Raw genomic sequence first — 17563 nt, 5'->3', positions numbered from 1 at the left:
TGTCTATAGATGTAAATGTTAGTGTGAACTGTTTGTCTATATTTGTCTGGCAAACAACTACCCTAATGAACAACCAATATATAAAATGCTAGCATGGATGAGCTCATCTCTTAAAAGTGCTTCAAACTTGTCAAATGTGCTTTGAGTGCCATCTCCTGAGTTTTTTATTTGAACCTCAAAGGCAAATATTGATGAGCTAGTTGATGTGTTGAAATGATGATCTAACATACTGTAAACAGCTTTCAATCTGTAAAGGCACAAGGAAGTCTATTCAGTTGCAAGTGCTTGAGGTTTCCTCGCAGGCTTTTAGCAAATCCTCCAGGAAGCAAATCAGCGCCTCTTTCCCGCTTTTTTCTTTTTCTTTATCAACTTCCATCGCTTTGAGTCGCTGAACTGTCTGCTGCAGATTCTGGACTCTTTGCTGAGGGTTAAAAGCGTCCACTGGCGCCACGTCCTTCTCCTCCCCCTCCGTCTCCTCGGCTCGCAAGTACTTGAGCAGGTGCTCCCTGATACCGCCACCGTCCTCGTCGGCCAGCGAGGCAGCAATCACAGGAAGGTCTGGAGGCAGTCCAAGGCGCAAAAGGTGCAGCAATGCCTGCGAGAGTGTGTGGCGCAGGCTGGCGCTGTAGCGGTACTCAAGGAAGTCGTGGGTATCCTCGCTGCTCTGGAGCGCCGCAGTCAGCGAGCACCAGACATGGCAGAAGCGCTCGGTGTCACCGTAGCAACGACGGTGGGCAGGCATAGACAGGGCAGCCGCCGACTTGATGCGCACCTTGAAGTTCTTGCAGGAGGCCACCACGTTGCAGAGGGCTGCCAAGGCATCACCAGACCAGCAAGCTGACTCTACATGAGGGGCAGAATTTGGGCATTTTTGTCATTTATATTTACATACTATAAACAGTTTTTTAAATTGTGTATAATTTATAATAAAGTGACATTTTCTTTTATTAAACTGACAGGATTGAAGTAATGATTTTCAATTAATTTTAATAGGGTAAAAATAATTTAATGTATAGCGAATTTTAAATACAATTTTTCTCACAAAATGAATTAAATTCACTAGACTAGCTGCCACTGTATAATCATACTTCACATTGAAATGAATACAATGGTATGAATCCATTCGAACCAACTGTTATCAGCCCAATAAAAAACACAGACTTCTTTGTTAAATGCTTTCTGTAAAGAGAAATAGCAACTGAAATTGCTAGTGATGTTAAAGAGAGAAGTAAGAAGATGTTTTATATGGAAACGAAGCTGGAGATAATCCAGAAATACAAAGCTAGCCTAGCCAAGGCAACCCATACTAGGGAATATGGGCATAACAAGCGCCACTCAAAGGTAAATAAATCCTTTCTATAGTTTTTATTTATGTTTTACATGTATATTATATATATATATATATATATATATATATATATATATATATATATATATATATAGCGCTTACTATACTACTATTTTGGTACCAATTTTTAATATTTATGTACAATTTTGATGTTTTTATCTGGGGTTTTAAACGCATTAGCTATTTAATATAGGTTTGGAATGCCCGCCATATGGCAAACTCGCCTTACGAGCTCAACCGCGGAACGGATTAATCTCGTAACACGGGGTCTCATTGTACTTAACTTTAAAGTAGTCACAAATACTACTAGTAGTTTTGATACAACAAAAAATACTTGAAAAATTGATTTTTTTGAAGAAATACCTATCTTTTCCAATATCGGGATGGTATGACTCAAATGACTGAGTGTCAGTCTAGTATTGTTTTTAGTGAACCAGTCCTATCCTCAATTTCACTTTGTGCAATAAAACAAAGTCACCTTAGAGCTTTAACTCTAAGCTATAATTTACCATCATGTTGTTTTACCTGCATCCGAGTGAATGCAGGAGAAACGGGTATGCATTTAGCAATAATGTCCACTGAATGGCATTATCATGCTTTACATAATACTCAAAGGTTGGATGTCGGTTCTTATTTATAACTGCTTAGCGAACTTTTTAAGGTGAAGGTTTTCATTCAAATTTGACTAAATTTCATTTGTCACATACACTACAAGTAAAACAAAGTATTGCTGAGGTTGAATTGACTAAACACAATCTTTAATTAGAGAAGTAAAAAAAACTTCTATTTTGCATTTTTTGAACAACAGCCAATAGGAGAAAGAATGCAAATTTGTTCTTCACCCATTGGTTACTTGAAAAAGTGACCGCCGTGCAGTGGAAACCCATCCCAGAATGCTTTTATCAGGCAAGCAATTTGAAAACATATTCAAAAAAGAAAATAACAGAAAAAATCTCTTCACACTTAAAACATCACTTTTAACTTGTGGTCGGCGAGATTGTGTACAGTATGCATTTTGGTTTATGAAACCAGGACTAAAAAAGGGAGCAACTACAAATAAATCTCCAGTAAAGATAGCAGTGTTATACCTGTGAATGACAAGTAGTGAGTTATACTAACCCAGTTTATTCACTCGACTGAACATACAGTATGTCACCAAAACCCGGTGGTGCTGTGAATATTGTCACATTGACTGAAGACTGATTGTCATTTGTACTGTAAAGATGCAGCAATATAGCAGCTAAACATTCAAGTCAGTTGACTAATATTTGGGTAAGCAAAAAGGGGCGTGAAAGGCTGGCGGACATGTGACGGACATCTGATGTAACGTATATCCCAACAGTTACAAAGATGGATGAAAATTGCAATTCCAATATTTTTAATTCACAGATTTTTTTTTCGCATTCCCGTCATTCGTCGGTCCGTGTGCAAAATGGATGTCCATCGGCGATGGACTGATGGACAGTCTATCAGTGCTGACAAAGTGCCCGCCTCTAATAATAATAAATAATAATGATAAAGCTTAGGCAATAATCCTGAGTGTATCTCAGGTGACATGTGATGGTCAAGCCTGCACCAGACTGACACAGCGGGTACCTTGTGGTACACTTACCGAGTGGCAGGTCTGGATTCTTAAAGGCTTTGCCCAGAGCGTAGCAGGCATTCCAGCGCACCTTCATGGTGGCCACTGACTGCACGGTCTTGACAAGAGCTCTCATGGCGTCTTCCAAAGGCTGCTGGAAGGCCACGCGGCTCAGATGACTCTCACGCAGAAAGTGTAGCAGGTTCCCCAAGGCACGCACCGCATTGCACTTCACCTGGGTGGGATAAAGTACAGAATTTATTCATTATTTTTGATGAAACCAAGTGCAACTACAATTTTTCTAATAATGCTTTTCATACCTGAAGCAGATAGTAAAAGGTTTATACACCCATGTTGAAATAACTACTCGAATGTCTGAACTGACCTTGTCTTTGTCAGCTGCCCCCCGAGTGGCCACTTGTAGCATCTTCAACAGCAACATGTCCGACATCTCTTCCTGAAAGTCTACTTCCACGCAGTGCCTGGGATGGGAGAGGGGGAAGAAAACATGATCTCTCTCGCACACTCACGAGCAAGTGTAAACAGGTTCGTACATGTTGACGAGGAGCGTGTCGGTCAGGTTTCCAAGAGACCAGGCAGCCTTGGCACGGATGTTAGAGGATCGGTCATCCAGGGCAGTGAGGATGACGTTGGCCGTGTCCGCCACAAACATCAAGTCCTCAAATGAAAACGATTAAGCAGAAGCAAACGGTTGTTCAGAATTTCGTTCAGTGAGTAAAGCAGGATATTTGTCTGATTACCATTCATTTCATATTTGAGATCATCTGTATTTTAAATAGTAATTGGTATACAATGAATATTTTTCTTTAAAAAAAATGCACAATTATTTTTAAACAAATGTGTTTTTTTAATATATCGTGTATAAAAACATACTGTGAATAATTTGTATTAGCTAAAATAATCAAACATACAAATTAAACCTTAAGCGAATTGCCTATCTGTACTTAAAATGATGAATGAGTAATTGCTTCACCAATTTACAATATTGAGAAATGAAACCATATTTAAGAAAAAAAAAAGTTAAAGAAAATAATGCTTCTCTAATTTTTGAGAAAAAAAATGCATGCAAAAAAAATATATTCCAAGACACAAAAAAATAAATATTTTGGAAACAAAAGCCCCAAAACAGGCCAAAAGTAAAAGAAAACTAATTCAAAAACAGATTTTTTTTTTTTTTTACAGTGAAAGGGGAAAGAAATTGTTTCATAGAACAGTGATTCTCAAAGTGGGGCCTGACTTCAGGGAGTCTGTGAAATAATTTGGTTTATTTATAAGAAATCTATACAGTATTTGTGTTCATTTTATTTTATTTTTATATTAAATTGTGTATGTATTTGTGACTCATGTCAATAAAGCAATATAAATTCAAACAGTTTAATACAATTTTTAATATGTAATAATTTTGGTATTTGTCAAATAGACCCATGTATTCTACGTCATCATGAAAGAACTTGACTATTTAGTCAGGAAATAATTAGCAGCAACCTGTTTGGGGAAAATTGACCCAGTTTGTTATGTGGAAGCGTGCAATTTGGAATATTGATCTTGTAAACATCAGTATGGCTGAAAAGTAACAAATATACATGTCAAATTGTTGGCGAATAAAACGGGCACTTATGTTTGTCTTAATTTTTTTTTTGTTTTGTTTCTGCAAACATTTGCAACGAGGGTCCTTTGAAAATTTGATGTCCAAAAAGGTCCCTGACTGCAAAATGTTTGAGAACCCCTGCCATTGAGCAAAATGAAAAAGATATAAATGCATACGTATCATGCAGATATACATGCATACGTATCACTGTAATGGTGCGGCTGTAGCTCAGCTAACAAAATCCAACATCATGTATAAAAAAAACGTACAAGACGCAGTGCTCCATTTTGTCTTAAAACCACCCATTTCCACAACGATTGATCAACTGGTCGTGAAAGGTGTCCCTACCTCTCTCAGGCAAGGGAAGAGCACGTAGACGCCCAGAGCCCTGATGGCTGCCATTTTGACCAGGTCACTCTCACTGTAGGTGAGGCCCAGCAGGACGGTTATGCACATCAGCTGCATCCTTTCCTGTGGCAAGATGCATTTGAGTTTGTGGAAGGCTTTCACAATGTTGCCATCGCTGACTGTGCTATTGCAAAGCAACTCTTCTCTATTTACTGCTACGTCAGATTGACAATGGAACTCTAATTAAACACATATAACTGATGATGATTTGGGAAAAAACAAAAAAAAACACATTAAAGTGCAACTCACAGGCAGCTGAGCGAAGGCCTCAGGTAGGATGGAGGAAAGCGTGTCGCAGGCGCTGGTCTGCAGCGTGGGATGCTGCTGGTTCTGCAGCGCACCATTTAGTGGTCCGCTCAGAACCTCTGTCCAGAACTGCACCACCTTTCAATGGGAGGTCATTTTGAGAAGAAAAAATAAATTAAGTTCAAGTTTTCCAGAGGAAAAAAAAAGTTTGAGATTTTTTGTGTATTTATATATATATATATATATATTATATTTTTTTTTTTTTTTTTTAAATGACGTATTTTTAATACAATATGTGATAATGTGCATGTCTTTTCATTCCAACATACTTTCTTAAGAGGGATTCGCGCGCCCTCTGAAATGTCACTCTCCTTCTGGTACTGCTGAACGATTGCAGTTCCAAGCTCCTCCAAAAGCTGCAAAAAAAAAAAAAGTATGCGACTCCTAATGCACTTAATTGTAATGCAGGAAATGGAAAATGTGATTGGCTGCTAAAGCAAAGAACAACTCACGTAATGATACACAGTGAGAGCTGCACATTGCAATGTGTATCATTACGTGAGGGAGGGAAACATACTCGTTTTGACAGATTTGGAAGGGGAAAAATTTGATATCTATGATTCTTCTACTATTTTTAGATGCAAGCAGTTTCATTGCGACATTATTTATATTAACAACATATTTACATTCAAATTTATATACCATCATAAAAATGATTATATTTAAGGAAACCCTGACAGTGCTGCCACTCATGGTCACCCTTAATGAGGTATTGTTGCACATTGTTTACCCCATAGGTACATTTTTGGCCTAAGAAGGGAAGCAGCGCAGTAGATTATTGCATTATTATTAGAGAGGGCACCAAGATCTCGTATGACGAGTTCGCGTGAGATTAAAAACACCATGACATTTCTCATCCCCGCACAACACAAGATCTTTTTTTGGATTGTTGGGCCACAACAAGTGAAGCAACTGAACACACACCGGAATGCACAGCAAGCAGTTAGTAAAACACACTGCCAAATTTCATAAACCTATATTTAGGTACCCATGGTATACAGCATAACAGCGAAAAGCTGATTCACTATGTTTGATTGTGCCTAATTATTGTAAAATATAAATGACATTGAACAAACATACAATAAGAATAAAAATAGCATTTGCATTTTACTGTGTGTCTTGCATACACAGAGTAATAATAAAAATCTTTGAATAAGTGAATGAAAATACAACAGCAGGTGGTACCTTGGCGCCGTGGAGTTGTATGGACCCGTCGCCCTCTGCCAGGCAGTGAGCGCTGAGCTGACCGATCTCGCACAGGCAAGCTTGTGTCAATGAGATGTAACCTCGCACAAGGTGGGAAAGCACCTGCAGGGCCTCCAGTCGCACTGGTGCCGGCTCCAGGGCCAGCCCACCAGCGCCATCGCTGTCTGATTGTTCGTCCCTGGCCTGCGTCACCATCATGGTGCATAGCGTCAGCAGCCATGGCGGACCGCCCTCTGCCTCCTTGGTCGTGGCCGTTGCTCGTGGCGAGGGGGGTTCTCCTCGTTGTCGCCAACTGAGGGTGCCAGAGTCTTGTAGTGTCGAACTGCTGCTGTTTGTGTTTCCACCCTCTGGCTGCTGGAGGAGGAGCTGCACCTCGGGAAGCGGCGGCTGAATCGTCACCAGGGCGCCGTAGAGCGTCAGGACCGACACTCGCACATTTGCATCTGACAACAAGGGAAAGTAAACGGTTTCCTACATTTTAAGGACACATTTAAATAAGTGTTGCATAAAAATATAGGCTAGCAGGGTTGCTTGTTGAGACTATTTTTTGTAGCTCTACACAATACAGCAATGCTTAACAAAAGTAAATTGATCAAGAAAACTGGCTTCTGGGCCATAATTTTGTGAATACTTTCTTTTGTCAGTGTTCAAATACAGTGGGCCCCCGGTTTACAAACCCCCTGTTTTACATATTTTTCATCTTACGACGTGGACCGCGCCGTTTTTTTGTCCCCCTCTTACGCACAAACCTTTTGTCCTATGAACCATCCAACATGCCGGTCAGTGTGTCCGCAATATTTTTTTCACCTTGCGGCGTCAACAAAAACAACTTTTCTCGCATGTCACGGATATGCCAATCTGCAATTGCTCTATTGAGGCAGTCAAGGAAATGCCGATGGTATTGGTCGATTAAGGTCACAGTCACGGTCTCAGTCACGGAGGTGCGGATATGCTATTGGCTGGCGTCACGTCAATCACAGAAATGCCGATATGCTATTGGCCGAACGCCCTCATCAAGCTTGATGGCACGAGCTGGTCGGTGTGTTGTGAAGACTTTGCAAACTTTTATCTGTTAGACATGGCTTCTAAAATTGCAAGTGGCGGTAAAGGAAGAAGTAAGAGGATGATGACAATAGAAACGAAACAGGAGATAATAAAAAAATTCGAAGGAGGCGCACGCATAGTTAACCTTGCGAGTGTGTATGGCCGTAACCGCTCGACAATCACTACAATTATCAAGAACAAGGAAGCTATTAAGGCAAGCAAGTGTTCTAAGGGCATGACTTTCCTTGCCAGGGGACGGACCTCGGTCAACAACAAAATGGAGAGGCTTCTTCTACTATGGATTAAAGAGATGGAAATCCCTGGTGATATGTTCTCGTTTAAGAAAAGTTCTCGTTTAAGAAAAAAAATCTGCGGGTTCGTCTCTGCTCCCTTCCTCCTCCACCCACCACCAGCTCAAGTCACGTCGCCCATAACGTAAATGCCATTTTTCCTTTGTATATTTATGTTATTTAATTTAACTGTACAGTAGATTATGTTACTAATTTTTAATATGTGTATAAAGTCGTGATGTTTTTACACGCATTCACTAATTAACATAGGTTTGGGATTGCCCGTCATACGGCTAATTCGAGTTACGAGCATAGACGCTGAACGGAATAAGTTCGTAATACGGGGGCCCACTTTATTGCTGCCATGCTCTACCCACATCCAAAGACAGAAAAACATTATTTACAATAAAATTTCTGTCTGATGCAGTGGTCCTGAACCTGTTTTTAATAAGGTTCCCCCTGTGAAATAGTTTTAGAAGCACTAACCAGCACAATGCATTTTGAGCACTGCTGGATGAAAAAAGCAACACAAAAGGAGACTTAATTAAAACCCAGTGTTGAGCTATCCATGTCTAAGTTATCAAGCTTTGGAAATACATGTATAGGGCTATCTCTAAATGCATTGTCTGTCAGCTACTTCAGAGGCTAGACTGTGTAACATAATTCTTATTATTTCTGGGTCATCTGCAAGAAAATGATGACATGATGATGACGAATGACAATGCACATGATACAAGACATTCGTCTATTTTGTGTGTGAAATGAAGCTGGCTTTGGATGCTGCATTTTACAAAGATGACTTATTAGAATTCCATATTTTAAAATAAGTCATCAACCTTTACCTCCATGTGCCATTCATACACACACTGCCAAAAACTAAAATAGTTAACAATTTAGCCCTGGAGGTGAATTTTATATAGATGGCTCCAATTTGGAAGCAGTCGGGTAAAAAAACAAGAGTAATGTTAACGCTTTGAAGGATCCCTGGCTAAAATGGGTAATCCAGACTTTGGAAATATCCTAGTATGAACTTTAACAATTACCTCTATGGCGGACATATGGTCGTATCTGCTTCCACAGCGAGCTGAGCAGGCCGGGCCTCAGACGGTGGTATGGCGCGTTGGACACCAAGTGAGCCAAGCACTGACAACACAGGAAAATGTCACCATTACTCATAGTTACAGTATTCTCAGTGAATAATGAAAATTCAAGAGTATTTGACACTTCCCTGAATGCAGAAGCACAAATAGGCAGCGGGAAATACCTTTATGACCTGAGTGAGCGTATGAGGGGAAGTCTCGGCAATGAGAGACAGGCTGAGGGAGCGGTGCAGCTCTCTGACGGCGGCAGCCAAGGTGAATGAGAACGGTGTGTAGGAGGTGCGCGGCGACGCGATGTCCTCTGCCACGGCCAGGAACGGCCGGGAACCGTCTAGCATGGCCGATAGCACCTGGAGCGCGCACGTACGGACCTGAGAAACAGACGCAAAGAGTGAAACTAGTTGAATATTTCAAGAAGAAGCACCTTTTCATAATAAGAAAGCTTATTTGTATCAAAATAAATCAAATGAATTCCAGAAGAAAAAAAAATAATGACGTTGTTGTGTAAGCAAAGATGTGGGGGTGGATTTCTTATAAACACCCGAGCGACATTTTACAGGTGGTCAATTGGTGTTTTTGGCCGACCTTGGGGGAGGGGTCCTTCAGTATGATGGTGAGCAGAGTGAGCGTTGGTGCCACTCCGTTTCCGACGGGAGCTTCGGGAATGAAGGAGGACCAGTAGCCGTACAGTGTCCGCTTCTCCACCCACTTGACCACGGCCAGCAGGCAGTGCAGCGCCCCCTGGCGGATGCGAGCGTGACTGAGCCTAATGGGCAAAGAAAAGCATGATTACAGTCTATATTAGGTATACCGGTTAAGAAGCAGATCAAAAGCAACTCTGGTATCATTTTAACTATTGCAGTGCCAAGCATTATTGGAAAAAGAACCTCTAGAGCAGGGGTCACTCATCTCTTTGAAACTGAGAGCTACTTCTTTGGTATGGAGTAATACGAAGGGCTACCAGTTTATGTGAGGACACAGATCATGTTAATGGTTTTTCACAGCTGCAGTAAACATGAAAATCAAGTGTAATATGTAATGCAAATGTAATACATGTATAATTATTTGTAAAATTCATAGAAAATCAGCAACGTTCTATCACTTGTAAGCTATTTGTAGAATAGGCCTGCGGGCTACTCATGTTATCTTTGGGGGCTACCTGGTGCCCACGGGCACAACGTTGGTGACCTCTGCTCTAGAGGGCCAGTATATTTAGCATTTTTACTCATCTTTCAAGGGCAACAAAATATTGTGGGTTATGTCTGTAAAGATGGGTAGTATCACAGGAACAATTTCCATTCCTTAGTTAGAATTGCATGTAGGTAAAATCTAAGCAGACACTGCCACCCAATTGTCACAGTTATCACTACAATGCTCAATTGGCTCATATTAGATAGGTGTCATTCAAGGGGGTCAGCCACCCTAAAAAAAAAACGTATTTGATGAGAATTGTATTATTTGTTATTGTTATTACTATTTTACAAGATGAGAATTCTCGTCCATGGCACTGAAAGAGTTAAAATATGAAAAGCATAGTCATCTTAAATTGGGGAAGAGTTAACTGTAACTTGAGTGATTATTTATTCATATATATGTATGTGTGTGTGTGTGTGTGTATTGTTGCCATGCTACTTCACGCTTCATCTTTTGCGCCCTCAGTGCATTGCAGTTTTTTTCATTCATTCAAATGTTGCAGAGAGAAGCACTGTGAATGTTTCTTGAATGCCAAACAGACGAGTTAAATGTAAATGCACATGCCACGGGCACGCCTCATACATCGACCTACTGCAGTACACATCCATCCATCCCTTAAATCTTATTCAACTTTATACGGTAACTGTACTGCTATCTCTTCTCATTTACATTCCTTAGCTGTAGTCGGGAAGCACAGAAGCCCAGAGTTCCCCTCGGAATAATGTCCCCTAAGCATGGAACTAGAGTGGAGCCTGTAGCTGACCAAACAAGACAACAAGCAGAGTGTACACTTGAATTTGTTCCAAAAAGTAACAGCTTCCCAAAGCTTTCTTTCGTTCTCACCACTCACCTTTAGCTGCACTGGTGTGTGATCCCATGACCAGACCAATGAGGGCAGGAGTGGATTACAACTCAAACAACATTTTTTTTTGTATTTGATATTTTTACATGCACTATTCCTTATTCAGTAATTGCATATTTAGAAATGACAGACCATAGTAGAGTAGTTCTTGCCTTACTTGAAAATAAAATTAAAACCCATTAAGAAGGACTGCCTCACTCTTACACCTCTTTAGTGTCCTTGCATTATTAGAGCAATAGGTTTTAATGTTTTGACAATATGAATGGCCATTTTCTGTCATGTTTTTTTAAATGCTGTTTTAAATTTGAATTGTGATTATTGTGCTATAGCTGGATATGTTAAAAGAAAGCAAATTGTTATATATCGCGATAATTTTCAGAAAAACGTATTCAATTATTTCTTAAAAACTGTACTCCCCCCGCCCATCTTTTTCTTGTTCCTTTTTTTTTAGCACTAAACTTCAGCCAAATGTCATTTGTTTACGCCTCCTCGGTTATCCAGAACGCTTGCTGGTAAAACTGCTGCAAAAAATCCCAGTGGGAACACTGGAATACATAAATAGAATTGAAAATATCTCTAAAATCAAAATGTCAGAAGTTGGTACTTAACTTTTGTGCGTTACTGCCACCTGCAGGTGAAACAGTATTCTATGATCTAAAGTATTCTACAATCTGACCAATTTTGTTCAGTACGTATTCCATAGTAACCTTCTAGATTTCACTACCTTAGCTTGGTCTGCACACTCCCTTCCGGGTCCGAAAACTCTGAATCAGAAGTGTTTCTCTTCCACGAAGGGTACAGTGAAACAGCAAACGGTTTGACTTCACTTCCTGATTTGTGAGGCACCAGCGCCGCAATCCCGCAGTCATCATCGTCGTCCTGCTTGCTCTCCTCTAAGCTTGCCTTCTTAACCTTCCCTTTGGACCTCCTCTTCTTTTTCTGTGCAGACGTCAATTTCGTCAGTCCTCATGTCTGAAAAAGCTCACTGGAGGTCCAGTGACTTACCGCAGATGCTTTTCCCCCGCCGTTTTTCACAGCCTCCGCAGGCTTTGGGTCTTCGTCTTTGGGTTTGCATGCGGGGGGGAACTCGTACTGCGGGAGGGGTGCTGGGTAGAGCACGGAAGGCCACTCGACGCTTATTCCGGGAACTCCCTGAAACATGAGTCTCTGAGAGAAGATCGTCCTTGTTAATAAAAGAGCTGGACTTATTATTCAAACCCTAACCAACTTAAAACCAATCCTAGCCTACATCATTTGAATTCACCACCAAACCTTAAATCCTAATCTACTCGAACCTCACTAATCATTTCTCCAACTAACGCCAACCCATTTCAAATCAATGTTAAATTCAAATTGGTCACCTTCAGAGTGGCTAGCACGGATCCAAGCACCTCACCCCCACTGGACTTCCACTTATTACCCAACAGGCAACAATGAAGTCCTTTTAGCGCGGCCTGGATTACCTGGATGTAAAACAAATAATCTCAAATCATTGAGAAAAAACTTGCGATTGCTTCAAAATTTCCCCTCAAGCAAACCCTTACAATGCAGTAAAAGAGTTCATCTGTATCATCCAGTCGCGCCGCCTGCAGCGTTTGCAGGAAGACTGAAAAACACACGCTCTTGTGCCTGTCATCCAGCGGCGGCTGACCCGAAATCCTGAGAAGGGGTTAAAGCAGAATTCTTTAACCCTAGGCAAGACATCTGTACAAGACACATTCTATTATTGTAGGTCCATTAGAACCTGTTTGCATTTTGGACTAGTCAGTACTTTGCACGACATCACGGTCGAAATGCCGGTAATCTATATCAGTCCGCATGTATTTTGCCACCCTTATTACAGCACTTATACATTTTTAACACAATACAAACATTTAAACAGAAGAGTGGCTAACCTAAAAAGATCGTACAAACATACATTATAAAAAAGTAAGAACTTTAATAACTACGGTTGGGCATCGAACAGAATCAGGACTACCATTCCGGAACTGATCTAATATTAAAATGTCCGACGCACACAAACGCTTATATGCAGCTGATATATAATCCTCGCAAAAACAGCTGCAGCATATGTACATTCCTTTTAGTGGTTACATAAAGTACACTGCGTAGATAAGATACATTTCCTAGCTTGTACCCGTGCAGTCCTCCTCAGTTTTCCTCATGCATGAGCTAGAAAAGAATGCCTTTTTTTCTTTGCGTATAGTTTCTCACGAATGTTCAAGAGGTGAACCTGACAAACGTCATTAGAAATGTAATTCCCACCTGACACATATGTTGGCCATACAAGTGAGGGCCGCATGACGGAGATCCATATCAGGCTGAAGAGGGGAGCTGTAGATCAGGAGGATTCCACCTTCGCACAGCAGGTTGTTGAGGTGCTATAAAAAGGTAAAAACATGTTGTGCTTGCAGCATTGGTATGGCGTTATATTTGTGCTACAATTACGCACGCGCGGAAAAAAAAATTGAGCGGAGAAAATCAAACTGAGCGAGCGAAAACAGATTTTGAGAGCAAGAAAAAAACTATTGAGCGTGTAATGATAAGAGTTTGAGCGCGCGCCGATGGAGTTTGAACACAGAAAAAGAAATTGCTCGCTCAAAATTCCTTTTTGCTCGCTCGCAATAGCATTCTCCCGCTCAACATCTCGCTCTCGCTCGCGATACTCCTCCCTCCCTCGCTCAACATCGCGTTTGCTCAACATCGAGCTCTCGCTCGCTCGAGTCGTCCTCTGCGCTCGCTCAGTTCTGTTCACGCGTTACGTTTGTGCCACAAAACCAGCCAATCAGAGCTTGTAAAAGCACATTGATTGACAGCTTTGTATCCAATGAGATTGCTTGTTGTGTTCACCCGGAACGAGCAAACGAGAGTGCGTCACATCGACGTAGGCGGGAGGGGTGGGCTTATATTATTAAAGTACAAAAACTAACAAGGTATTTCTGTCAAATGATACAATACAGTAATAATAATAATATTAAAAGTAATTCTCCAGCCCAAGTCCGTGTTGACGCACACTCGTTTGCCCTTTTCGGGTGAACACAGGGCAAACGAGAGTGCGTCAACGGATAGCGTACAAGCAATCTCATTGGATACTAAGCTGTGTCAATCAAAGTGCTTTTACAAGCTCTGATTGGCTGGTTTTGTGGCACAAACGTAACGCGTGAACAGAACTGAGCGAGCGCAGAGGACGACTCGAGCGAGCGAGAGCTCGATGTTGAGCAAACGCGATGTTGAGCGAGGGAGAGAGGAGTATCGCGAGCGAGAGCGAGATGTTGAGCGAGAGAGGGCTATCCCGAGCGAGCAAAGAGGAATTTTGAGCGAGCAATTTCTTTTTCTGTGTTCAAACTCCATCGGCGCGCGCTCAAACTCTTATCATTACGCGCTCAATAGTTTTTTTCTTGCTCTCAAAATCTGTTTTCGCTCGCTCCGTTTGATTTTCTCCGCTCAATTTTTTTTTCCGCGCGTGCGTAATTGTGGCACAAATATAACGCCATACATTGGTGGCCAAAAAGCATGTGCAAGATGCGGCACCTGGTGGCACTGCATTCCGTTGCCATAGATTATGGTGGCAAGTGCCTGCAGGACCCCAAGATGCGTCCATGTGCTGCATGCCTCCAATGCTGCTGTCATGTACTTCAGCAGTACGTCCAGCGTCTGCTCGTCCATTATTACCTTCAAATAAAAATGCAAGGAGTTCATTTCTTCACAGCGACTGAGTGAGACACGGCCTTCAGAGAAGCAAAATTAGTAAATTCACGCATACTTGTTTCAGTGCCCGACAAGAAAGTGGGAATCTATTTAGGGAGAGAAGTTTAATTCTTCAAGATGACAAATTTCTTTCCTATTGAAAGGTGTTTATTTCTTCATGAAAACTATGCAGGAAGCCACAATTTGACTCAGATAATTCAGCATGGTTCCTTTGCTTATTGAGAAGGTGACATACAGTGGATTTGGCAGGACAGATTAATTTAATCAAGGTAATTAGTATTAGTACATGTATTAGAGGTGACATGTATTAGAGGTGAAGGCCACAATTTTACAATAAATCATGACTTACATGCATTTTAACTAGCATCTCTTTGTTGAGGCATTCATGGGTTGTTTGACGAAGTAGTCAATTACCTTAAGCTGGTTAAGAAGGTGATGCACTAGCTTGCACAGTTTGACCACCAGATGTTCTTGACTCATCGGCACAAGACGGCTGGCATTCACGAGCAGGATGCATACATCCTAAAATTCCAATAGATTTTTTTTTTTAAGATTAGACTTACCACCATTAAATAATTCACATCCTCTCCATATGTTGAAATGTTTGCATGTGCTTGTCCTCGCCATTCCATTACTCCTTATACCCTCACCTCTGGCCGAATGTTTAAGTTGGGTTCCAAGTTGCGGTTGAAGTTCTCGGAGATGAGCTGGTCAAAAAGGAGGTTGAGATCGTCTCGCAGCTGGTCCGAATCCGCCCGCAGCGCGCGGAGTTTAGCGGCGCAGCGGTAAAAGAGTCGCTCAGCTTCCGTCTGCGATTTTGCGCCACTGTGCCACACGTCGGCCCGCTGAGGGGTGAACGGAGCGGCGTCAGCAGACAGATGCACTAAGGGAAAAACGGGAGCAGAAATCACTGAGCAGCCGCTGGAAGCCGCCATTTTGGTTTGTCTTCCGCAAACTACTTCTTCGTTGGTCTTAATGGGTTAAGTTAGCAAACACTGGTTGTCGTACCGTCTCTCGAAGGCCTGGAAAGTAAAAGAAAATCTATTTTTAAAATGTTTTATTCCACTTCAAAGTAAATTTTGAAATTATTTTTAAATACAATAAAAATTTTTGTATATTAATATATTTTAGTTAAGCCAACATAATATTTTGCAAGTTATTTTGTTTAGTTGAATGAGTATAAATATTTTGAATATGGATATGAAAACATAAACTCTACGTCTTGCAAAATATAATTGAGAAGAACCTGCTTTATTCTTAAGAAAAACAAATGTAATGTCCAGTGTTTATGTATATATGAGACAAATTTTAATTCCAACAGTGACTGTGCAGAATGGACGGTAAACAAAATCGTACCATGCACTGACTGGCATGTGATACCACAACAGTGAAGTTCAAATATGTACTAAACTTGGAGGTAATAACATTTTATTTACTATGGTGGCAAAACATCCATATGAAATAAATGTACATGCATGCATCTGTTATAGGACATCAAAACAAATACCTCCCAAAACGACACAGCGCAGACTTAATTTCACAAAAAGTCTGAACATCATTTTTCTGAGGGAGTCCCATCTGGAGAGTGGCTGACAAATAGCATGGAGTTTCTTAATGGGTGTTAAAAAAAAAAAAAAAAGACAAAGTCGTTTCAGACAGATTTAAAGAGCAGGATGGCCACCTGGCCGACACAGAAGTACATCTCACTTTTAAGTGAAATGTAAGATGTAACTTTTGAATGCAAGATCTCACTATTAAGTGTGATCACTTAATCGATAACTTTTGGATGTATGAACTCAAAAGTATAGCTTAATGGCGCAGAGTTGTGTTTGAGAGCACTACTTCCAATAGTTACATCCAACAACAATGAGCATAATTCCGCACATCACAGGTGAGCCTATCACTTGAGACCATAAATTAAATTAAAACAATTTGTGGGACTGCTCGGGAATGACGCGTAACCTAGTTAATAAATGAGCATTGCAACAAAACATTAAAACCATTCCTTTTCCGAATTGTAGCGTATGAACGCCTCAGTGAGTGTTGTTAGTAGTAGGGTTGTTAAAATTAGGATAAATCCCGTTCCCTTTCTACCTGTTCGCTGACTGGCTACTGCCCGCAGGTTCCCCCATCCAACTCTTTATTTGGGTTTTATTGGACACAAACAATCAGTCAGTACAACACAATATTATTTTAAACAAATATCGTAATTCCCCAAATATTAAACGCACTCCCCGTCAGTAATGAAGGCCAAAAAGTAGGGGTGAATCCTATGAACGGTAACTTACATTTTTGATATGTTGGGGGGGCTATTCGACACCTTTTGAGGAAGATTAATCTGTCAGCGACATAAACAGAGTTCTGACGCACGGATGAGCATTTTTTTTTTTATATCGGGCGTATTCTTACATGAAATAACAGTAATGGGACGAGCTAGAAGATATATCGGCCACATCTTTTTTTTTTTCTTTAATGCTGCTCTACCTTCTTCCCCCAACATATGCTCGTGATGGGTTAAACCGAAGCTTTGATTTATTAAAAGTCTGACAACTTTAAGTAATTAATATCTGTCGTAACAATTCTCTCGTGCACGTCAAATAGTGTGAAGTAAATCCACAGGAGAGGCGAAACAAGCAATTATGGTTTCATAGGGTGGCAAGCGTATGACCGTACAAATTAAGGGACATTACCTTCCACTGAACACGTGACAGGTAAGTCTTTTGGTTTGTATAAAAAGTGTAAGACACCGATGATTAAAAGCACCCCGGGCGCAATGTTTATGCATGTGTGTGCACGCAATTTTATGCGGCATAAATGTGTAGGTTTTTGTTGGCATAGATGTTTAGTAATAACGGCAAAGCGCAGATGTGACGTCATAAAAAAAGCGACGGTAGGGCATCCTCGAT

The 17563-nt window shown here is 40.9% G+C and overlaps 1 protein-coding gene across 1 annotated transcript; it reads right to left on the bottom strand.

The window, feature by feature from the left end:
* Nucleotides 1–137: 137 nt before the first annotated feature.
* Nucleotides 138–15592, bottom strand: heatr6 (HEAT repeat containing 6). The gene is made up of 19 exons (XM_088441401.1): nt 15308–15592; nt 15072–15179; nt 14481–14621; nt 13215–13330; nt 12494–12608; nt 12311–12412; nt 11955–12116; nt 11674–11888; nt 9479–9659; nt 9058–9264; nt 8837–8936; nt 6439–6902; nt 5523–5609; nt 5197–5331; nt 4888–5010; nt 3485–3609; nt 3316–3412; nt 2961–3165; nt 138–843 (listed from the first exon to the last, which is right to left on the bottom strand). The coding sequence occupies exons 1-19, from the start codon at nt 15590–15592 to the stop codon at nt 272–274; spliced, it is 3540 nt and encodes a 1179-aa protein (XP_088297527.1). The 3' UTR covers nt 138–271.
* Between the last annotated feature and the right edge of the window lie 1971 nt (nt 15593–17563).

Source organism: Hippichthys cyanospilos, chromosome 18 (genome assembly GCF_059441005.1).
Source record: "Hippichthys cyanospilos isolate Australia breed blue-spotted pipefish chromosome 18, RoL_Hcya_1.0, whole genome shotgun sequence".
Lineage (NCBI taxonomy): Eukaryota > Metazoa > Chordata > Actinopteri > Syngnathiformes > Syngnathidae > Hippichthys > Hippichthys cyanospilos.
The sequence above is the reverse complement of the archived record's forward strand: the minus strand, read 5'-3'. Positions and strand labels throughout refer to the sequence as shown.

What these genes read in the sequence shown, in the direction of transcription:
- heatr6 (XM_088441401.1), bottom strand. Translation starts at nt 15,592, where the DNA reads ATGGCGGCTTCCAGCGGCTGCTCAGTGATTTCTGCTCCCGTTTTTCCC. An exon ending in CGCTCACTCAGGTCATAAAG is followed by an intron (nt 8,937 to 9,057) that starts GTATTTCCCGCT and finishes CTGTGTTGTCAG; the next exon opens with TGCTTGGCTCACTTGGTGTC. An exon ending in TACAACTCCACGGCGCCAAG is followed by an intron (nt 5,610 to 6,438) that starts GTACCACCTGCT and finishes TTTTTTTTGCAG; the next exon opens with CTTTTGGAGGAGCTTGGAAC.